A 24,619-nucleotide genomic window follows, 5' to 3' on the forward strand; every position below is an offset into this window, starting at 1 on the left:
ATAAGATAGGCAGGATAAACAATCCAGAGGAGGGAGGAGGATAAGAGAGGGGAAGGTGGGGGAAAGGCACTGGGTATTAAAAAAACCCAGGGACAAGGGAACAAGTGATCTAAAAAGTAAAGGTGAGGAGTTCAAGTTACACTGAAGGCATTATCCAAAAACAAGGGTCCAGGAACTCATGGAATATCAATTGAAATGTTTTAACAATGTGATTAAGCACTGGGAGCAATCACTCCAAGAGATTTGGAAGACAGCTACTTGGCCAACTGACTAGAAGAGATCCATATTTGAACCCATTCCAAAGACAGGTGACCTAACAGAAGGAGGAAATTATAGAATAATATCATTAGGATTACATTCAAGTAAAATCTTGTGGAACATCATCCAATAATGGTTGCAGCAGTACATTGACAAGGAGCTGCCAGAGGTTCAAGCCAGATTCAGAAACGGTGTGGACAAGGGATATATATCATGGCGGATGTCAGATGGATCTTGGATGAAAGTAGAGAAAGCCAGAGAAGGGTTTAGTTGTGTTTTATAGATGATGTAAAGGAACTTGACTGGCAGAAAGAACACTTCATTGTGCTCACATGGAACCTGTATATGGACCAAGAAGCCAACAAAGGGCATACCGAGTGATTTAAAATACAGAAAGAAGTGTCAAGATTGCTCATCACGCCAAACTTACTCAATATGTATGCCGAGTAAATAATCCGAGAAACTGAACTATATGGTGTAGAACATGGCAATCAGGATTGTAATCTTCAATACACAGAAGACACAACCTTGCCTGCTAAAAGTAAAAAAAAGACTTGCAGCATCTGTTGATGGAAATTAAGGATTGCAGATATCAATATATATTAAAATGCAATGTAGAGAAAACTCAAATCCTCACATCAGGATTAAAAGTGAATATCATAAATGGAGAAAAGACTGAAGTTGTTAAGGATTTCATCTTGTCTAGATCAACAATTAATGCAAAAAAGTCCCCCCAAACAATAAAAACAATCAATGGTTATGGGCAAAGTAGTCAATAAATCCTGTGGCACACTGCACTGGCTAAATCTACTCCACAAAATTTCTCTAATAAGGACTGAAGAGTAAAGACACCACTTTGAGGACTATAGTGGACCTGACCTAAACCAGGTTATTTTCTTGTTTTCTTATTTTTGACATAACCCAGGTTATTATTTTTCTTTTTTGGGGGATCTAATCCATGTTATTTTCAAGCACTTCACATGGATGTGAAAGCTGGACATTGAATAAAGGAGGAAGAACCAATGTATTTAAATTATGGTGCCAGTGATAAATATTGAAAGTACCACAGAGTGTCAAAAGAATAAACATTTGTCTTCGAAGAGCCTGAACATATCTTAAAGCAAGGATGGTGAGACTTCATCTTGGGTATGTTGGGCATGTTATCAGGGGAGAACCAGTCCCTGGAAAATGGCCATCATCCTTGATAAAGTAGGGCAGTGAAAAAGAAGAAAACCTTTAGTGAGATGGACTGACATATGGGATCAAACTTAAGAATTTTAAGGATGGCTCAAGACCAGTAGTGTTTCATCCTGTTGTCATAGGGTCACTGTGTGTAGGAACTGACTTCGTTGGCAACTCACAGTGACGACAGCTGGGTTTCAATTTATACATGATCAGGTTTATTCCAAAGAAAATCTGTTTAAACAAGTCTCTGAATTCCTGAGGAAAATGTCGGGAAAGCTGCACTGAGAACCTGTTTTCCGTCATTATCTCATGTGTCCTAGAGCCCTGATTCTGCCCTAACAGACTTTCTTTTTCCCTTCAAAGCTCAAAGAACATTTAAAAGGAACACAGTTTGAGTCCCTAGAGGATGACAAACTGCTGTTTTGATGCATGTAAATGGAAGAGCAAAGAACTCGTTGGTAAAGGGTTAGAAAGCAAACACCTCCAGAAGTGTATAGACCTTGAGGTGGGGGGAGGAGGCTATGTCAGAAAACAATAGTTTCATATTTTATGTTTTTATTCATTAAAGACCTCTATGACTTTGCTGCAACACTTTCTGACCTATCTTCATACTACTGAGGAAAGGAGAATTACTAATATACAGGGGAAAACAAAGAAACAAACAAAAATTATTACTTAGAATTCTAGAATTAGTAAATATAAAAGGAGCTATATATAACACCACTAGTGAGGTAACTAATGTGAGTCAGATAATATACTGCCTGTGGGAGTGCAGGTTTTGGGATCCTCATTTGCCAATGAGCATGACTCAAGGTAAAGAGAAATAGCTGCAAAGATATTTTTATGACTGGAACTTGGAATGTGTGAAGTATGAATTTAGGAAAACTAGAAGTGGTCAAACATGACATGGAACATATGAAGATCAATATCATTGGCATTGGTGAACTGAAATGGACAGGTATTAGCCATCTTGAATCAGAAAAATCACATAATTTTCTATGCCGGGAATAAAAGTATGGCATGGCTTTTGTTGTCTAAATGGATCTTGCTTAATCCACCATGAAGTACAATGCTATCTGTAATCAGATTATATATATCTGACTGAAGGAACTCCAAACAATACTATTATTCAGACTTATGCATCAACCAGAAAAGCTAGTGATGAAGAAATTAAAGAATTCTACCAACTGCTTCAGTTGGAAATTAATCAAGCAAGCAATTGTGGATGCATTCATAGTTATTGGTGATTGGAATGCAAAAGTTGGAAATAAAAAGGAAATAAAAATATGGACACAGTGATAGAAATGAAGCTGGAGATCACATGATAGAATTTCGTGAAAACCCATGGCTGGTTCATATTAAAAGCCTTTTTTCAACAACATAAAAGGCAACTATACACATGGACTTCCCCAGAAGGGATACACAGATATCAAACGGAAAGCATCTGTAGGAAGATAAGATGGAGAAGCTCAATAATAGCAGCTAAAACCAGGAGAAGACTGTGTGAACAGACTGCTTTTATGAAAGTTCAGGATAAAACTGAAGAAAATGAAAACCACTCCACAGGAGCCAATTATGACCTTGAGTCTATCCCACCTGGATTTCAAGAACATCTCAAGAACAGATTTGATGCTTTGTGAACACTGATGACAGAAGTCCTCATGAGCTGTGGGAGGACATCAAGACCAATATTCATGAAGAAAGCAAAACATCATTAAAAGGACAGTAAAGGAAGAAAAGATGAAAGAGGCTGTCTGAAGAAACTCTGAAATTTGTTCTTAGAGGAGTAGCTAAAGCAAATGAAGTCAAGGAGCTGAAGAGAAAATTTCAAAGGGCAGCTCAAGAAGACAAAGCCAAATATTATAACAAAATGTACAAGGACCTAGAATTAGAAAACCAAGAGAAAAGAAGACGCTCAGCATGTCTGAAACGGAAAGACTTCAAGAAAAAATTTGATCACTGTAATTGTAATTTTCAATGGTTTTAGAGGCAAAATATTGAATTACATAGAAAGCATCAAGAGAAGATAGTAAAAAATCTAGTCACTTTACTAGAAAGAATCAGATGGCAGTCCATTTCAGGAGGTAGCATATGAGCAAGAAAACAAGGGCGCTGAAGGACGAAGTTCAAACAGCACTGAATGCATTAGCCCAAAACAAGGCTCCAAGAATCAATGGAATACCATTGACATCTTTCCGAAAGCTGAAGAAACACTGGAAGCACTCATTAGCCTATGCCAGAAAATTAGAACGATGTCATTGAGAAGTGCACATAAGTAAACTTCAGCTTAAAATCATCCAACAATGGTTGCAATAGCACATTGACAAGGAATTATGAGTTCAGACTGGAATCAGAAGACATAGAACAAAGGGACATCATTGTTGATGTCAGATGGATCTTCGCTCAAAGCAGAAAACACCAGAAAGATGTTTACTCGTGTTTCATTCACTATGCAAAGGCATTCAACTATGGCTAACCTTAAGAATGGGCATTCAGGAACATGTCATTATGCTCATGAAGAACTTATACGTGGATCAAGAGGTAGTTGTGTGAGAACAAGAGAAGAGAGTATGGTTTAAAAGTGGAAAGGTGCCAGACTTGTCAATCTAATGCTGAGCAAATCATCAGAGAAGTTGGATTAAATGAAGAAAAGTGTGAGAGTCTGACATCAGATTTGGAAGAGGCTTATTAACAATCTGTGGTATGCACATGACGCAATCATGCTTGCTGAAAGTGAGGAGGAATTGACACTTGCTGACGAGGACTGTAGCCTTCAGTGTGGAATAAAACTCAATGGATGGAAGCCAAAAAAAAATCTTCACAATCAGATCAATAAGTAGCATCATGATAAATGATTACAGTGAATTGAATTTCCCTAATAAAGCCTATAATTGTGTATGTGGTCTGTGAGTTCCATGTGGCCATTGCAATGAATTATGGAATGTAGCTAAGAAGTAGTACAGTGAGTGATGATTGGTGTTCTAGTAGGAAAGTTGGGGGGTGGAGGCATGTCTGAGCCCTGCCTAGTAAGAATTGGCCTTAGGCTGATATGGAGTGTGATTCTCCTCCCCCCTTGGGCCACTGTTTTATCCGTGCTTTCATATATAACTAAAAAAAATGCATTTGAAATCTCTCTCCAAAAATTAATCAGTGCAAAAATTCAAATGATGAAGCATTGTTAACAAATATTTATGCTTTAAATATTCCACAGGGGCAAAAAAGAAACCCCAGAAAAGTATGAGAGATGAAAATACTTCCTAAATTGTGTCTTGATTTGTTTTCTTTTTTTTTAAAGCGTTTTATTAGGGGCTCATACAGCTCTTATCACAAACCATACATACATACATTATGTCAAGCATTTTTGTACATTCATTGCCCTCATTATTCTCAAAACATTTGCTCTCCACTACAGCCCCTGGCATTAGCTCATTTTTCCCCGTTCCCCCTTCCCTCATGAACCCTTGAAAATTCATAATTTTTTTGTCATATCTTGACCTGTCTGATGTCTCCCTTCACCTACTTTTCTGTTGTCCGTCCCCCAGGGAGGAGGTTCAATGTAGAGCCTTGTAATCAGTTCTCCCTTTCGAACACACCCTCCCTCTACCCTCCCAGTATCGCCACTTACACCACTGGTCCTGAAGGGATCATCTGCCCTGTATTCCCTGTGTTTCCAGTTCCTATCTGTACCAGTGTACATCTATTGGTCTAGCCAGAATTGTAAGGTAGAATTGGGATCATGATAGTGGGGTGGGGTGTGAAGCATTTAGGAGCTAGAGGAAAGCTACATTTTTCATCGTTGCTACATTGCACCCTGACTGGCTCGTCTCTTCCCCAAGACCCTTCTGAAAGGAGATATCCAGTGGCCTACAAATGGGCTTTGGGTCTCAACTCCACACTCCCCAGCTCATTCACTATAAGATTTTTTGTTCTGATGATGTTCTGATACTTGATCCCTTCAACACCTTGTGATCACACAGGCTGGAGCGCGTTTTCCATGTGGGCCTTGTTGCTTCTGAGCTAGATGGCGGCTTGTTTACCTTGAAGACTTTAAGACCCCAGACACTATAGCTTTTGATAGCCGGGCACCATCAGCTTTCTTCACATTTGCTTATTCACCCGCTTTTTCTTCAGCGGTTGTGTCGGGAAGGTGAGCATTATAGAATGCTAATTTAATACAAGAAAGTATTCTTGCATTGAGGGAGTACTTGAGTGGAGGCCCAACGTCCTTCTGCTACCTTAAAACTAAACCTATAAATATATGCACATAGATCTATTTCCCCACATTCATATATAAATATATTTGCATATATAAATGTCTTTCTCTAGACCTCTATAAATGCCCTTTGCCTCCCAGCTCTTTCCTCTATTTCCCTTGACTTTCCTCCTGTCCCACTATCATGATCAGTCCCCACCAGGGCTTCAGCAATTCCTCTTAGTTACAGTACCCTTGATCATGCCCAACCAGGCCTCCCACACCCTCCTCACCACCGATTTGGATAATTTGTTGTTCCCTTGTCCCTGGGTTTGTTAATACCATTACCTTTCCCCCCACCTCCCCCACTCCCATGTCCCCCCGAAACTGCTGGTCCCGTTGTTTTCTCCTCCAGACAGTTCACCCAGCCTATCTTATTTAGACAGACCAGGGGAGATAATAACATTCACACAAACAAGACAGAGCAAAACCAAGCAACAATATACAAAAAACAACAACAACAACATGCCCATGACAAAAAACAAAAGAAAACACAACAAGAAAGAAGAGCTTGTAGTTAGTTCAAGGACTGTTTGTTGGCCTTTAGGAGCGTTTTCTAGTCCAGTCTGTTGGGGCACCGCGCCTTGGAAAGTCCACCTTCAGCATTCCCTGGGGACCTCGCCACTCCATTCTCTTGCTGTTCTGTTGCACGCCCCCCAGTGTTTTGCCTCGGTGTGGCGGGATCAGATCGGGTGCAATTCCCACACTGTGTCTCTGGTGCTGTCCTCCATAGGGCTGTGGGTGAGTGAGGGGCGTCATGTCTCATAGTGCGGCCGACCATGTGGTCTTCCCTATGAACTGGCCACTCTAATTGGGAACATTGTCCTCAAGGCCTGGTGGACCAAGATATGCTCCACTCTCTCCTCCTCCCCCTTCATCTGCTCCCATTTGCTCTGATGAGATATGTCCCTCTCCTGGAGCTGCAGATTCAATGCTGTCCTTTGAAATAAATTCTTCTGTGGGGAGGGTCAGGTGTCCACTTAGTAGTTGGGATTGGGGCCGACACCCTTGATTTATTTTCAGACACTCTACAATGGGAGTTTTCCTTTAGGTAATTGAAGGTAATTAAATCTCTTTTCTGGGCTGCTATTATATGAAATTCCTAAAACACACTTTTATATTGTTTTAAAAAATAAAAATCCTTACACAATCCTTTCTTTTCAGTTTGCAACAGTTTCTGTCTCACTCTTTTACTTTCCCTCTTACGTCCCCTGGGTAGCAGCAGAACCATTCTTGCTAGGCACCTTCTTAACCATAATGCCTGAGAGCCTAGCCTCACCAGGACACAGGTGGAAGCACAGCTGGAGCAGTGGGATCTGTGATGCAGCTGTTGCCTTATATCCAGGGTCATCAAGAACTACTGATCCACCAACTGCAGCAGTGCACTAGCTTAGGGAATAAATAAGCAGACTGACTGGGAATAGTTCTGTGGTATTAGCTAATGAAAATTCCAGAGGACTCAACTTGTCTTTTGGAAACCTAGGGATCTTGCATATTAGCAGGGAGTATTTAGATAGTAAGTCCTTGAGGGGCTGATTCCTGCCATCTGAACTTTTCACATGACTCTGGCAGACACCAGAGTATCTTCATAATTAAAAATGAGAAATGGACCTGATCAAGAATGATCAGTGAATTCATTCTGTTTAAGTTAACCCACATGTAAACTCTGTCCTGCAGTTGGTGGCACCTCAGATTTCATAGCTGGGGTTCTTATAGTCTAACTGTGCATGAAATTTTGGACAGGTTGTTTATAGAATTTGAGGCTTTCCTCTCTGGTTCTCACCTTTCCAGGATCTCCTCCCTCACTTTGAAACAGCTGTGGTTGTCCTAAACGCTGTTCTTCCAATCAGTAAGCTAACAGGCTTTAGTTGGCAAGAAGGCAAAACTATAGTCTACCCTCAGGTCTTTTAAAAGACATAAAAATGAGATACTAAGCCAGAGCCATTTCCTTTTTCTGAATTTCAATCTTTCCTGAATCTACATGTTTTGAGTCATTAGCTGGGTTTATAACTACTTATGTTTTTATTTCTTGTTGGGTCTAGCTGCTAGCATTACTGGGTGCTATTGATTTATACCGGAATGGCATGTCATCCCAAGGCATTTTAATTAACTATCATTTTACTTATCAATAAAATATGGAACTGATTTTGACTTTGTAATTTCAGTCATTCAACTCACTGTAAAAGCAAAAGCAAAATGAATCTATATATATCAGTGACTGAAACAGATATGATTAACTGCATATCCTGTTACACAAATGTTAACCAGGTTCTACCAATAAAAGTGTTAGTGAAAAGCAAACTTTTTATATTTTAATATGTTACTTTTTGCTTCACCTATTTTTTCGCCTAAAATAGCATTTGCTAAAGTGGGCAATGCTGTCACTTAAGGGAGTGCTGGAAGGATTCAGGGAGGCTGCAAAATCAGGTATCTACATTTTATCCTTGATTACAGGGTGCAGAATAAAAATGTTTTTAATTTCCAGGGGCTGCTGAATAATTTTTTTTCTGAACAGGGTCTGGTAGGCCAAATAAGTTTGGGAAGCTATGGCCTGCAAATTTGGATTCATTTTAATTTTCTTATGACTATAAAAATACATGTTCATTTAACCGTTTTAAAAATATATAATCAACATAAAATACATGAAGACAGTAGTTTAAAACTCAACATTTTATCAGACATAATATCATTTTAATTTTTTGGTAAACTTCTTTCAAATTTTATTATGTAAATAAACATATACAAATATGTAGGAGTGTTTTAACCTTTCTTCTAAATTAGAATATGTCATGAATAATTAAAACACTGCCACTGAGTTGAGTCTGACCCATAGCGACCCTAGAGAACAGGCTAGAACTGCCCTATGGACTTCTGAAGTCAACACTCGTTACAGGAGTAGCACAGAGCAGCTGGTGGCCTCAAATTGCTGACCTTGCAGGTAAGCAGCCCAACTGGTAACACTCTGCCACCAGGGCTCCTTCATGAATTATTACTCGATCAATTGATAATTGTTAACTCTATTATATTTTGTATCTCAACTCATATATGTGGTAGATATTAGGCTGCTTTTACTTTTTCACATCCAATAAATATTTTATTTTTAACCATAAGGCAGTAGAGTAGAAGTAGAGGTAATGGAACAGGAAAAATCTAGTGGCAAGACAGATAGGGACAAACAGATTTACCTATACACTCGAGTAGAAGCCGACCTGGATATCTGCCAAGGCACCTAATTTTACCACAAAAACTGCATTAAAAATGTGCTGAAAAACTCGGCTTATATCAAGCATATATAGGTACTAGCTTTGGGTTCAGAAGTAAGTTTCTAAAACTCTGAAATAGGCACATAAAAAATCTCTCCAAAAGTCAAACTACTGCCCCTGAGTGTATTCTGACACAGAGTAACCCTACAGGTCAGGGAAGAACTACTCCTGTGGCTTCTCTTTACAAGAGAAGAAAGCACATGCATGGCACGTGCGTGCGGGCACACACACACAATCAAACTATTAAGAAAACAAAGATTTTTGGTCAATACATATTATTTAGTACTGGTTACACACACACACACACACACACACACACACACACACACATATTTACTACATATACACCAAAATTTGGTTTCAGGATGTAGCTTCACATTGAAATTATATGGTCAGTTGGTAAAAGAATTCCTGAAATACTTCCTTGTCCCAAATGTAAATAATATATCTCTGAAAAAATTTCATATATGATGTGGCTTTTCCTTTGAGTATTTTGTCCTAGGCTGAATATAGGTGGGCAAACAGTTGAGCATGAATAGCATACATTATGTAATAACTTTCCTATGTAAAAATCTCAACAAAAAACATTTGGAAACAGTTTTATTTAGTTCCCTGGTATTTAGCCCTCTGCAGAATATAAAATATCTGATTTTTAAATTCCTTTAATAGTAGTAACTATCACTGTTAGTTTTTCTCATTAGGATACCTAGCTGGAAAATTACAATAAAATGTCACAATACACCTCATATGCCTATTAGTAGAGAATAGCAGAGAAAGTTCATTTTAGTAAGGTTGGAGAATATGGTAATCTTAATGGAATTCTAGCCAAAATGTCTGTGTAAAGATCTATAAAGTAATTAGTAAGTTAAATAACAGAATACTGATCTATCTATAGGAAGCAAAATATAGCAGAAAGGCAGGTAGACTATCTTTTCAGGGAGAGCCAAGAAGTGTTCCCTTTACTAGATCAGAATGTTCCAATGATGAGAAGAAAATTACCTATTTCACATTATACAATGGTACTGCTAAGTTTGGCTAGGAGGAAAAAAAAAGACTAGATGATCAAAAACATTTTAGAGGAAAAACCTGCAGCTCTTTGATATTTTTTATACTTGAAAGTGATTTTATTTCTTCTATCATTTCTGTGACATTTTTTCACTCTGCGAACTAGCTATTACAAAGGGCATCTCAATGAAAGCAAGAGTCCCAGGATGGGGGTAAGGGTAAGAGAGAAATACACTACCTTACGTACATGGTGGAGAGAGTAAGTTTCCAGTTTACACTCTATGTCAAGTTCTAAAGAACTCCCACACTCACTATTCTTCCCCAAGGGGGCTGCTTTGGGATTTCTCAGAAGAGGGCCTGGCACCATTCTTCAGGAAGCTCCTCAAGTTAGAACCCAGAATATTTTTGACTCCTCATTTCCCTAGTCTACTTAGATTGTATTGTATAGCTGTCAATAGTAAAGGATACTATATGACCTATAAATATAGGTCAATATAGGTCATATAACATAGTCTATCCTAACTATTTTATGATTATTTAGCCCCGCTGACAACATAAAAAAAAAGTATCTGAAATTTTAGGGAAACTTAGATTAGTTAATGTAAGGGGACAGTCTTATTAAGGGCAGAGCCTTATTATCAACCATTGTTATACTGCTCCCATGCTTTCTCCTCCTGTTGCCAATGATATAAGCTTTGTCTTTTATCACTGTTCATCTGTATTAATCTCCTGGCCTCCTTCCAATCCATTTGATAGACTAATACATGCACTGAAATAAACCTGTGAATGTTTTTCCTGTAAGGCCAACAAATCATTTTCAATGTCATCCCAACTTAACTTTCTAGCTGTATCTCCTACAATAATTTGTAACAATTTTACAAAACTTGCTCTTAAAAGCATTACCCTTATTCAGGTTTCACTGTATCTTCAACCACTATAAGGAATCCTGGGAGAACGATGTGGCTGCCTGTTCCCTTAAAGACTCAGGGCCTCAGAAACTCCACACAGGGTCACTATGAGTTGAAATAGACTCGGTATCAGTGGGTTTGGTTCAACCACCACATATGCATGTGGAAGCCAGACAATGAAAAATAAAGAAAAACTGACATATTTGATTTGTGGTCCTGTCCCCACCCCAAAATTTAATATACTTTAGGCTGACAGAAGAATAGACTAGCAAGTCTTGAACTAAGCACAGTCAGAATGTTGCTTAGAAGCAGAGCTGGCAGACTTTACTTGTTTATTTTGAACATGTCATCAGGAAAATCCAATCTCTTGAAAAAATTTTCTGTTCTGGCTGGAACTGAAAGGCTTCTCAGTAGGAGACATTGAAACTGATTATAAATAGTAATTGGGGTAGTAATAATAATAATAATAAATATTCACCAGAATTAATAAGAATACAGGGTCCTCTCTATATCCTGCTAAAGGGGCATTATAATCAAGAGCTATGGTGGTGGTGGTGGTAGGTTTCAGCTCATAGTGGCTCTATGAAGAAAACCTTGCCCAGTCCTGTAGCATCCTTGAAACAGTTACTATATTACAGCCCACTGTTGCAGCCACTATTGCAATCTGTCTCATTGAGGGTCTTCCTCCTTTTTGCTGGTGCTCTCCTGTAAGCGTTTCCTTCTCCAGAGACTAGTCCCTCCTGATAATATATCCAAAGGATGTGAGATGAAGTTTCACTCTTCTTGTTTCAAGACAGATTTGTTTACTCTTCTGGCAGTCCCTGGTATATTCAATATTCTTTGCCAACACCAGTCAAACACATCAATCCTTCAATCTTCCTTATTAACTGTCCAACTTCTACATGCATATGATGTGATTAAAAATCCCATAGCTTGGGTCAGGTGCACCTGTTTTCAAAATGACATCTTTGTTTTTAACCCTTAAAGGCATCATATGTGGCAGATTTTCCCAATGCCAGACTTCATTTGAGTGTTGCTTTCATGGGCATTGAAGTGAATCCAAATAAAATTAAATCATTAACAACTTCCAACTTTTCTCTGTTTACCTTAGTTACAGGCAACAACATGTACGAATCCCATAAACCATATTATAAAAAAGCAAGATCCAAAAGATGGCATACACTATGATGCAATTCACGTGAAGTTATAAAGTGAAGCAGAAATATATAATATTTAGAGATGTACACATAGGTTTGCTCAAAGTAAAGAACTGAGAATGACCAAAACTAAGATAAGGGTTGCACCCAGTATGGCTGGGCTGGGAATGCATTCACTATCCCCAGCCCTTTGCTAAAGAGTTCTATCACTATCTTCTTAAGGCATCTTATTGGGGGCTCTTACAGCTTTTATAACAATCCATACTCTATCACTATTTGAGTTAAGAAATACTACAACCAACATATGCACGCTCATCTAACCTATATGCAAACTAAATATTTCTGGTGCTGGAAACAATATTTTCAAGAGTTACACTTGGAAAACCTGGAATTAAATTTTTAAGTCATTTATATGCTTCTAGTAGTAAATATATACATGCATGTTTATAGATTACTAGCCAAAAGGTTGGCAGCTCGATCTCATCCAGAGGTTCCTCAGAAGAAATGCCGAGAGGTCTGTTTCTATGAGGTCACAGCCTTGAACACCCTATGGAGAACAGCTCTACTCTGCCACACATGGGGTTGCCCTGAATCAGAATCATTTGATGGCAACTAACAAGAACAACAGAATTAATTCAAATTCAAACTCAACCTTCCTATTTAGATATCTTAATATTTAAAAAGAATATTAAACTAAAATGAGGGTTACAACCAGATGATTTACAATTCTTCTGACAAAAACAAAACATTTTCATTTTGTTGAGCTAAATGTACTAACAGATCATCAAATATTAAAATATTTTATAGAAATTCTTCTCCAAACACTTTTGAAGCTATATATTTTTTATGCCTAGGCCTTAATCTCTATGAAGGTATTATGGATATAATCTCAACAATTAGTGGAAAAGTCATGTATTACTTGTCATCCATAAAATATGTGTGTGTGTGTGTGTGTGTGTGTGTGTGTGTGTGTAGAGAAAGAGAGGAATAACCTTTGGGATACCTCTTACAAGTATTGAGTTTCAATAAAAACAAGCACGATGTTGGGGGAAAAAACTACCCTAAATTCCCTGCTAATAAACAATTAATTAAAATAATGTTAATAGTCTTGCCCAATGGTCTACTTTGTCCGAAGCTATAGTACCAAGCCTCTGCTATTATCTTATACAGCTTTTTAAAGACTCCTTTTATTATCATGGCTTCTATCAATTCTTCTTAATGACAATTATACAAATCCCAATATCAACCAGTAGATCAGATTGGTTTTCTGGATCTAGGCCCAATTATTTGATGACTATACACATTTGGTTATCTACACAGAGGGATATCAAATTCAAACAGTCCAAAAGATATCCTTTCTTCTCGCAAATTGCGTCATCCTCAAATATATGAGGGACTACCTTCTACCCCCACCCAAAAAAACAACCCCAAACAAAAAAGGCTCTGCTGGGCGGAGCTTTCATAGTATGCATTTCCCCACTAGGCAAGCATATAGCAACTTGACCTTAGTTAGTGGCGTTGCCTGGTAAGATTCTCTGGTCACAGTGAATGTTTTTGTAAAGGAAACTTGGCGTTAACCTTGTTTCTTGTGATGGCCAATTTAAGAGAACATTGTGTGGCTGTGAAATTTTGTTTCCTGCTCCAGAAAACTGATGCAGAAACTGTTATGTTGAACACAGTTTACAAGTACAGTGCAATGGGAAAATTTCAAGTTCATGAGTGGTTTTATCATTTCAAAAAGGGGGTGAAATGTCTATTGATGAAAAAAAATGTTGACTTCTAGTGCATTTGGAGTTTGTTCCACCAGTTCAGAGTGTTAATCAAGCTTCTATTTAGAAGTTAAAAGACTGCGTAACAGTGTGTAACCAAAAAAGGCCTGATTTCAAAGGGCATACATAGAAGCCTAAATACAGACATGTACATATGTAAATATATTTATGATTATGGGGAAAATAGACCTAATGCATATATTTACAGGTTTGGTAGTTGGTTAGCAGGTGGACACTGGGCCTCCTCGTGCGCATTCCCATAATACAAGAGCACCTTGCTTAGCCAAATGGTCATTTCATGATACCCACCTCCCCGACATGATCGCTGAAGAGAGACATGTGCATAAGCAAACATGATGAAGAAAGGTGATGGTTATCAAAAGATATAGAGTCTGGGGTCTTAAAGGCTTGAAGGCAAACAAGCGGCCATCTAGCTCGGAAGCAACAAAGCCCACAGAGAAGTAGCACACAAGCCTGTGTGAACACGAGGTGCTGATGGGATCAGGTAGCAGACACCAAAGAACAAAAACCATCATTGTGTGATCACCTTCCCCACATAAACGCTGAAGACAAAAGTGTGCATAAGCAAGTGTGGTGAAGAAGGCTGATGGTGTCTGGCTATCGAGAGACATAGCGTCTGAGGTCTTAAAGGCGTGAAAGTAAACAAGTGTCCATCTAGCCCAGAAGTAACAAAGCCCACATGGAAGTAGCACACCAACATGTGTGATCATGAAGGGCCGAGGGGACCAGGTTTCAAGCAACAAAGGCGGGGGGTGGGGGTGGGAATCATATCATCGTGAATGGGGGGAGCACATGATGGGGACCCAATGCCCACCTGTAGACAACTAGATATCTCTTGCTGAGGGGTAGTTGGGAGGAGATGAGTCACTCAGGGTTCAGTGTAGCAACAATGAAACTCACAACCGTCCTCTAGTTCTTAAACGCTTCCTCCCCTCAACTATCATGATCCCAATTCTACCTTGTGGACCTGGTTAGACCAGAGGATGCATAGTGGTATAGATGGGAACTGGAAACACAGGGAATCTAGGACAGATGAACCCCTCAGGACCAGCGGTGAGAGTGGTGATACCGGGAGGGAAGGTTGGGTAGAAAGGGGGAACAGATCACGGGGATCTACGTATAAACTCCTCTCTTGATGATGGGCAACAGAAAAGTGGGTGAAGGGAGATGCCGGGCAGTGTAAGATAAGATAAAATAATAACTTATAAATTAAGGTTCATGAGGGAGGGAGGAGGGGGGAAAAATGGAAAATGAGCTGATTCCAGGATCCCAAGTGGAAAGCGAACTTTGAGAATGATGAGGGCAACAAATGTATAAGGGTGCTTTACATAATTGATGTATGTATGGATTGTGATAAGAGTTGTATGAGGCCCAATAAAATGATTTAAAAATATGCCTGATTTGTGGCAGAGAGGGGACTGGTTTTGCCACCATGACAATGCACCTGTTCACCTAGTTATCTCAGTGCATCAGATTTTGGCAAAAAACAGCATGCCCCTCTTGCCCCATGTACCTTACTCACCTGACTTCAGTCCATGTGACTTCTTTGTTTCCGGGAATAAAGAGGGAAATGAAAGCATAGCGATTTGACAACTTAGAAGAGGTGCAGAAAAAACAAGGGAGGTGCTGTCAGCCATCCAAACAGATGAGTGGATGGATACATAGATTTGACAAATGTATTAAGTGTAATAGAGAGTATTGTGAAGGTGATTAAGGTACCCCTTGTATGTTCTCTTTAAGTGACACACCATCTCCTAGATTTCTTCACCAGAAACTTGAATAAATTAACAAGCATTTTTTACTATATCTTCTTAAGTAATTCAGTGCTTTAAAAAGTGAATGAGATAGCGGAATTAAAAGATAACGGAACTTTTCCATGAATTTTCTGAAGCCCCCCTGTAGTACTGTGCTCAAATTTATTTCCCCCCCTTTAGTGTCATTTCATTGCTTTACTTCAAGTCTTAATTATTTATACATCCAATCCTGAAATCTGGTCTTCCTGCTTCTAGTGGGAATCTATTTCCCCCCAACTGAATCCATTTAATAAAATATATTTTTAATTACTAAACTATATCAAAATCACCACAATGGTATCCTTGAGATGTTAGGATAAAATAAAAACTTCGGAACATGGCCTAAAGCCCATATCCAGCATTAAATATCACCTGTCTTTTATATCATAAGGAGCACTGGTGGTGCACTGGTTCAATACTTGGTTTCTAATAGAAAACTCAGTGGTTCAAATGTACCAGCTTCTCTACAGAGAATATAGATTTATAATCTTGGTATCCTATACGGAGGTTCTTCTCTAGCCTACAAGGTCTATTTTGAAACCAACAACAATGAGTTTGCTTTGGTTTTGCTTTATACCCTATAGTCTTCCTATCAGTTAGCTAGTACAATATCACTTCATTTTCATACTTTTATAAGTATGTCTGGCTGTATACAGAACTCCAATTTTTAGAATTTTCTTCTTGGAAAAGCTCTGTTGATTACCTATTCAATAGCTAGATGACCTTTCTATGAATTCTCACAGAATACTTTATCAATTAACATATTATATTACAACTATAAGTCATAGCAAGACAGATTTACACTTTACATCAGTTATGTAAATTCTACCTAGTTATTCATATGTTTAATTATGTATTGATTAAAGAGTCTAGGATTCAAATTACTTTTCTGAGTCATTATCAAACAAATTTAAAGAAGTAATATATTTGTTATTTTGATTCTTTAACAGCACTTGATTATATTTTCAGCAAGTAATTACTTAACCTCAAACAATTAATTTTAGCACTTCACCTTTTTTATTTCCATTGTATCATCTAAAAAGTGATTAGACCTAAGATTCCTTCTAATAAAATATTTTATTAATTGATATCAAGTCAAAATCTCTTGACTCTCTTAAATTTTGATGGTGAAATTATAATTACAATATTAATCCTTGCTGTTAACAACACAATAAAACACACAATATATTACAGCAAGTAGCATATCACATATTAAGAATCTAGGGGCTTAACTGGTGCAAAAATAATGCAAACAAATTAGACACTTACTGTATTTACTCAATATAATAAGCTCACCCAAGTATCAGCTAAGGAACCTAATTTTACCATAAAAACCATTAAAAATGTGCTGAAAAACTCGGCTTATACATGATTATATAAGGTACTTATTGAGATTTCAATTCATTGAACTTAATATTAAAAAATGCAAATCAATTAAAGTTAGTACTTTCTTAAGACCTTTGAAATATTATTCTTTTTATTTGTAAATCATTTTACTTGGGGTACATACAACCCTTATCACAATCCATACATACATCGATTGTTGTTCTACACATTCTCAAAACATTTGCTCTTCATTTAAGCCCCGGCATCAGCTCCTCATTTTTCTCCCTCCCTCCCCGCTTCCCCTTCCCTCATGAACCCTTGATAATTTATAAATTATTATTTTGCGACATCTCCCTTCACCCAGTTTTCTGTTGTTCACCCCCCAGGGAGGAGGTTATATGTAGATCCTTGTCATTGGTGCCCCCTTTCTAACCCACCCTCTCCTGGTATCGCCACTCTCACCACTGGTCCTGAAGGGATCACTGCCCTAGATTCCCTGTGTTTCCAGTTCCTATCTGTACCAGTGCACATCCTCTGGTCTACCCAGACTTGCAAGATAGAACTGGGATCATGATAGTGGGGGTGGGTGGATAGGAAGCATTTAGGAACTAGAGGAAAGTTGTATGTTTCATCGTTGCTACACTGAACCCAGACTGGTTTGTCTCCTCTCCATGGCCCTTCTGTAAGGGGGTGTCCAACAGCCTACAGATGGGCTTTGGGTTTTCACTCCGTACTACCTCCTCATTCACAATGATATGATTTTTTTTTGTTATGATGATGCCTGATACCTGATTGCTTCGACACCTCATGATCACACAGGCTGATGTGCTTCTTCCATGTGGGCTTTGTGCTTCTGAGCTAGATGGCTTCTTGTTTACCTTCAAGCCTTTAAGACCCCAGATGCTATATCTTTTGATAGCCAGACACCATCAGCTTTCTTTGACACATTTGCTTATGCACCCATGTGTCTTCAGTGATCATATCATGGAAGTGAGCACACATTGATATTATTTATTCTTAACTATTAACATCAAACTGTTAGTTTGGCTCTAATAGATTGTAAACTGCTTGGGACAAAAGTACCACATGATAATAGAGATCAACATTTCAGCAAATTTAGTAAAGTGGTAAGGACAGAAGAGTAATGAGCCAACTTTCTAATTTCTGTCAATTTTTTAAGGTCAATTTCTCAGTCACTGTATTATACATTTTGAATTTAAATTGCATGTCATGCTTCAAATAAACCAAGAAATGTTTAAAGACTAAAATGATTTATAATTTCTGAAGATTAAAGAGATAAAAATCTGTTATGCACACTAATGCTGGTATGCAGTGCTTTCTTTGGTAGATTTTCAATGAATTACACAAGAGGAAAATTGTTTTTCATTCACACATTTTTCTCAAATACACTGTTAATGGTGGATAAAATCCAAGTGATCATCTGATCTAAAATTTAAAATTCAAATATGCCAAATGGGAATTAAATGATGCCTTAACATACCTAGAGAGTCAACTGGACAATGAATAAACAATTATTCCCCCACCTCCACCCCAGCAAGATACTAAATCTTTGTAGAGGTGAAAAATGCCATACTATACCTTGATTTCTTCTACTTCATCTGGTACTATCTTGTATGCTGATATAGTCCCACCCAACCTGAAATAAGGAGAAAAAACAGTCTCAAAACCATGTATAGTATATGTAAAAATATGGAAGTTTATGCCATTAACAAGAGACTGTCATCAATAACGCCTACTCCAATAACCATAGAAAAACAATTATTTCCTTCTATTAGCTACAAAGAAAATGGGTGATTAAAGAAGACACATTAAGTTATTGTTAACCATAACTAAATTTGATAGTTTTAATGATGCTAAAATGCATCTGTTGGGTTTGTTCACAACTAACATGACTAGTACTAGTAGCACCATAGTGTTTATTTCTTTAACAAAATTATTTTTAATTAAACAGAAAGTCAGAGAGGTATGCACATCTAGTTCTTTCCAAGGGAAATGCATGTCAATTTTGGCTTACAATTAATCCCCTAAATTTAGGTATTACAAAGAGATTTAGCTCTAGAATCTTGTTTGCTTGATGACAGTGATGTCATTAAATGTCATATTCACTTGTTTCAAAAAGTAGGATTTATATAGCACTTACCATGTGCCAAGTATGCCACATATATGACTCAATTCTCCTAATTCTGGCAACCGTCTAAATGGGAAAATTAATTCAGTAATTTTTCCTAAGTAAAGAAGTTAGTAAACAAAGGAGGTGATTAAGCTAACCTAAGTGCAAAAAACACGATTCTGAAAACTTAAAATAGAATTAAAAGATTAATGCTTTAAATTGATTATATTTTGAAGTAACATGGTGATTATATGATGAAATATTATCAAACTTATTTTTATGTGCCTCTTTTTAATGTTAAAAATGTGGTTACTAGAAAATTTAGTATTACATGTAGCTCCCCTGTTATTTCTATTGAGTTCTTAAGCTCAAAAATATTCTATTTAGACTTTTGTTTCTATTGACTTAAAAGTGCTGTGCTTGAGTAGTAAAAACATAATAGAAATTTACTTCATTCATTTTCTATAAACTATACCAGATAAAACATACTAAGATAACCAGTAAAATAGCAGCACTGCAATTACTAGAATGAAAATTATGTAATTTTCTGGGCGAGTTCTTATATTCACATACAATGCCACAGTATTAAGTGGTAATTATTACAGTTATTCAATTACAAGTTGAGGCTATTTGGATATAAATGAAGATATTAGAGCAAAAAGACTAAAGGAAACTCTAGAATTGGAATTCATAGCTCCGAATAGAATGAATTCATAATTTACCTCATTTAACAAAAACCTTGTAACTCATACTTTCTAGGAATGTGCATACAAAGAAAACTAATGTCTTAGATGTAATCAAAAGAGTGAGCAAACAAACATTTGTAATATAATATACTAGGTTTTATACTTGAAAGCTTGAAATTCCATTAAAAAATTAATAAAATATGCCCATTACAATAAAATGGAGTGTTTTTATATAAAAATAGTTTATAATGGTGGTATAAATAGCTAACTGCTGAGGGGGCAAGATAGAAGACTACACAGAGATGCTACCCAGACCCTATCCAACAAAGATAAAAGAGATCAAATGAAACCAATCTGTATGATAAACCTGGAACCCAGAGCTTTAGAGAAGAGGAGAGAGGTGTGAATTGGATAGAGAGGAGAGGAGAGGAGGGGAGGGGAGGGGAGGGGAGGGGGGGAGGAGAGGAGAGGAGAGGAGAGGAGAGGAGAGGAGAGGAGAGGAGAGGAGAGGAGAGGAGAGGAGAGGAGAGGAGAGGAGAGGAGAGGAGAGGAACAAAAATGGTGAGAGAGAAGATCAATGGAAAAGGTGACTTGTCAGCCGGCCTGCCACAGCAGAATTATTTTGAAGTTTTGCAACAGCTTTGAGTGAAAGAGGGACCTGACAACACAGTGCTGACACCCATGGATGCCAACCAGAAAGGTCCAATCCTTTTTACCCCACACTCTGCTGGTGACCAGAAGCGTGGTCAGCCACCACCCTCACCTACCAAGAGACCAGTGAAACCTACCTCCAACCCTCATAACCAACCCCACCCTCGCCCCCTACTCCACCTGAGTGCTGATAGTGTAGTGGTTATGTTACGAGCTGCTAACCACAAGGTCAGTAGTTCAAAACACCTGCCATTCTGCTGGAAAAAGCACTTTCTACCTCCACAGGACTGCCCCATGTAAACAAGCAGCCACCTAAGTGAGGTGCCAATTAAGTCTATGGGGAAGAAGCACACCAGCCTCTATGATCCAAGGACTGTCAATAACAAAATCAAAATCCAAAGAAGGGAATGATATCAGAGCTTAAACTGTGAACGAATTGTGAAAGTTTTGTAGAAGGCTATGGATGTCAGTAGAAGCCCAAAATCCGTTTGCACATGGATTAATCCCTTCTGATCATAGTCAAGGAATGTGACCCGCTTTGTTATCATACAGAGAGCTTTGTACAGTCAATTATAGCAGATGCCATAGTTTAAAGTATGATGCCTTATCATTTGATCTCTCCTTTGGCTGATTTTAAAGTTGTTTTTAGTTTCAAATATTTACTGCTTTCTTTCCCATTGAGATTTTTGTTTTATGTGTAATCTTTGTTGGGTTTTTATAATTGCCTAGGGATCTGGCACGAGAGGATGGGAGAAATGGGGAGCTATCAACAAGTATGAGAAAAAAACATTATGTTGATTGTGGTGATCACTGCAAATCTTACTTTGATTGAGCAATTAAATTGTATGATATGTGAAGTACACAACAATAAAACTTTAAAAATAATCAGTTAAAATTTGAAATTGATTTAGAGGCTCTTCAGTCACTTTATTTTTAGTTATTTTTACTCCCTGCATATTGTTGTCTGGTGTTAATGAGTCAGTTCCAACTCATAACAACCCTATGGACAACAGAAGAAAACAATGCCTAGTCCTGAGCCACCTTCACAATTGTTATATTGGACCTCATTGTTGCAGCCACTGTCTCAATCCATCTTGTCAAGGTTCTTCCTCTTTTTCGCTAACCCTCTACACTTCACCATTTGCAGGTCTGCATGATGTCCTTCTCTAAGGACTGCTGTTTCCGGAAAACAGGTGCAAAGTACCGTATATACTCAAGTACAAGCTGCCACGAATATCAGCCAAGGCACCTAATTTTACAATAAAAACTGCATTAAAATGTGCTGAAAAACTCGATTTATACATGAGTATATACAGTATACGACACAAAATCTCACCATCCTTGGCTCTAAGGGACATTATTGCTGTACTTCTTCCAAAAACATTTATTTTGGCAGTCCACAGAACTTTTAATATTATTCACCTGCACCACAATGCATGTGCATCAATTCTTCTTTGGTCTTCCTTATTTAATGTCCAACTTTCGCATGCATATGAGGTGACTGAAAATCACTTGGCTTGGCTCAGTCACACTTTAGTCCTCAAAGTAACATTTTTGTTTATCAAAACTTTAAAGGTCTTGTGTAGATTTACCCAATGTAATGCTGTTTAAAGACAGGCTAAATAATTGTATATCATGACTAACAACTATATGGATTAGTTTTCTGATATCTAAGTCATACAAAGTTGGGTATATAGACAATAATAATTCTGACAGTAAAGTCATTTAGTGTCCTGAAAATTAAGTTAATTTTAGAATCTATGTATCTTTTCAGCAATTCCCTATCAAAACTTAAGTATATCTGCTCTCTTAATGAAAAGAATTAAATTTGAAAACATATTTATTCCTTTAGTATAAATTCTTTGTATAGATTTGGATTTGCTTTATTTTTCTGAAGGAATGAATATGATCTTATAATAAAAAGAGGAAAAAAGTGAATGTAATGATTATTGTCATAAGTAAAACTATTGCAGGGAAAAAATGGTCCAGTTGATTTAGGAATAATAATGGTTAAGAGGAGCCCTGGTGGGATAGTGGATACAGGTTGGGTTACGATCATGATCGGTAGGTTGAAATCATCAACAGCTCTTTGGGAGAAAGAATAGGCTTTCTACTCCAATAACTTACAGTCTCAGAAACCCACTGGGGTCACTATGAGTCAGCAATGACTCAATGACAGCAAGAAAATGGTAATTCAGTGTTGCTCACAAACATTCTCATTTTCTCCTTCTAATAAGCCTTCTTCTACAACTTTCTCTATTTTGATGTGGTAATGTTAATGGATTCAGTAAGAATGTCGGAAATGTGTCCATCTTCGTCATTTTTCTCCTCTGTTTCTACAATAATTAATGGCTGAGTTACGTTTCTACTTCGCTTAATTTATCTGGAAAATACCAATTCCTTCCATTCTCATTGCCTTAGTTTATAATTTTATACTTTCAGTTTCATAGTTTGAATTGTATATCGTACATAACTACTTACAGTTGATCATTCTAAAATGCAAATTTTGTCATGTCGCTCCTTTAGTAGCTATTATTTTAAGAAGTTTGTCAAACCTGATTCCTGAATTAATATCTTGTCTCATTTTCTGACAATTTCCTCTTTGTTCAAGCCATGTCCAATTATCAGTAGTTTCAGAAATGAATCAGAAAATCACTGAGCTTTTTATTCCTATACTCCCTCCATCCTGAATGTTCTTCCTCATCGTGCATGCAACCTCTTCATGATCTTTCCAAACTGAAATATCATATCCCGAAGACTTAGTTCACCTCTGGAAGCAGAGATAAATATTTTCTCTGTGACTGAATAGTGACGTCTTCATATCTACATTATAACATTTGTTGCATTATCTTAGTTATTTACTATGGGTCCTATGACCTCTTAGATTATAATGGTGCAAACTGTATTTCAGTTACCTTTGGATATTCTAGCACTTAGTGAGTACTTAAAATCTTGGAAAATATACATATGTTTGATTAAATAATTAATGAAGCTAGAAGATCAAGACAGTTTTCAACAAGGTCCTTAAAAGAGTCACTGTCAAAAAGAATCGACTTTTATTTTGATAACCCTTTTCATAAATTTTTGGCAGATATAATCTGATACAAAGTGATTTCTATTATAATTCTTAACGGTATTATGTTTGGCAGTATTCCACTCTCAAAGCATTCATCTTGACTTAAGAAATAAACATGATATATCTAGCAATTTCCATAAAAATCTACATTATTGATTCATACATTAAACTGTAATGAATTAGTCTTGCTTAAAAGATAGTATTTCAAAAATAATTATGCACTTGGCTTGGTTCTTGCCATTTGCAGAAATTATCAGATGTCACTAGTAATTAATGTTTAGTAACATTCACCTTCTTTTTCTCCAAGAAGATCATATTGTCTAAATGATGCCAACAATTTTAATCTCATTAGAACATTTCTGCGATCACATGAAATAGTACCTAGCTATACTTATATACATATGTTTAATACATTATATATGTCATTATTTTTAGTACTTTCTATATTTAAAGACCTGGGGTAGGCAACAAACTCCTATTGCCCAGTACTAACTAACTGAAGTGTAATAAAGCTACTTGAAATGATATCTCCTTGCAATGTGCTTTATCAATGGTTGATTTTAAAATATGTAAATATTAGGAAAAACAAATAGTACAAGTATCAAATCAAGAAACAGGGAGTGTCTTTATTCAATTATATTTCTGTTATTGATTTAAATACTTTAATCATCTTATAGCTTAATAATGGCTTAATGAATGCTACAAATAAGCAAGTCCCTCAAATAAATTTTTTTTGTTTTTCAAGTAGTTTTCATTTTTGAAGTAATGAAATCTGTTTTGTTTTTGTCTTAAAAATAGAAATTTATTTTCTTATAATTAATTCAGGAGGCTAGAAGTCCAAATTCTAGGAATTGGCTCTTCAAAAACAATTTGAAGTTTACAGAAACCAGTCTTGTTAAGTAGAATTCCCTCTTCCACTCACCTCCTGGACACTGGTATCTTAAAAAAAAAAAATCTAAGTAAAACCCTTTCTAAAAAAGAAATTACATTTAGATTAAGCCATAAAAGTCACACATAATGTTAACTATACTATCTCCCAAAATATAGTTTCCTGGCAAATAAGTCTATAAATAAACTGTCCTTTTAATTTTATTTCCTTAGAGGAAGCCCAGGATTCAGAAACTTTAGTTTAAAAATA

The 24,619-nt window shown here is 37.1% G+C and overlaps 1 protein-coding gene across 10 annotated transcripts in view; it reads right to left on the reverse strand.

The window, feature by feature from the left end:
• The window catches only part of GPHN (gephyrin), a 634,470-nt gene that overhangs the window by 370,666 nt on the left and 239,185 nt on the right, over positions 1 to 24,619 (reverse strand). For all 10 annotated transcript variants that reach the window (XM_075530856.1, XM_075530857.1, XM_075530855.1 and 7 more), the window contains exon 3: positions 18,537 to 18,594. In XM_075530856.1, the coding sequence (XP_075386971.1) occupies positions 18,537 to 18,594 (58 nt within the window). The remainder of the gene's footprint in view (positions 1 to 18,536; positions 18,595 to 24,619) is intronic.

Source organism: Tenrec ecaudatus, chromosome 14 (assembly GCF_050624435.1).
Source record: "Tenrec ecaudatus isolate mTenEca1 chromosome 14, mTenEca1.hap1, whole genome shotgun sequence".
In the NCBI taxonomy this organism is placed as follows: Eukaryota; Metazoa; Chordata; class Mammalia; order Afrosoricida; family Tenrecidae; genus Tenrec; species Tenrec ecaudatus.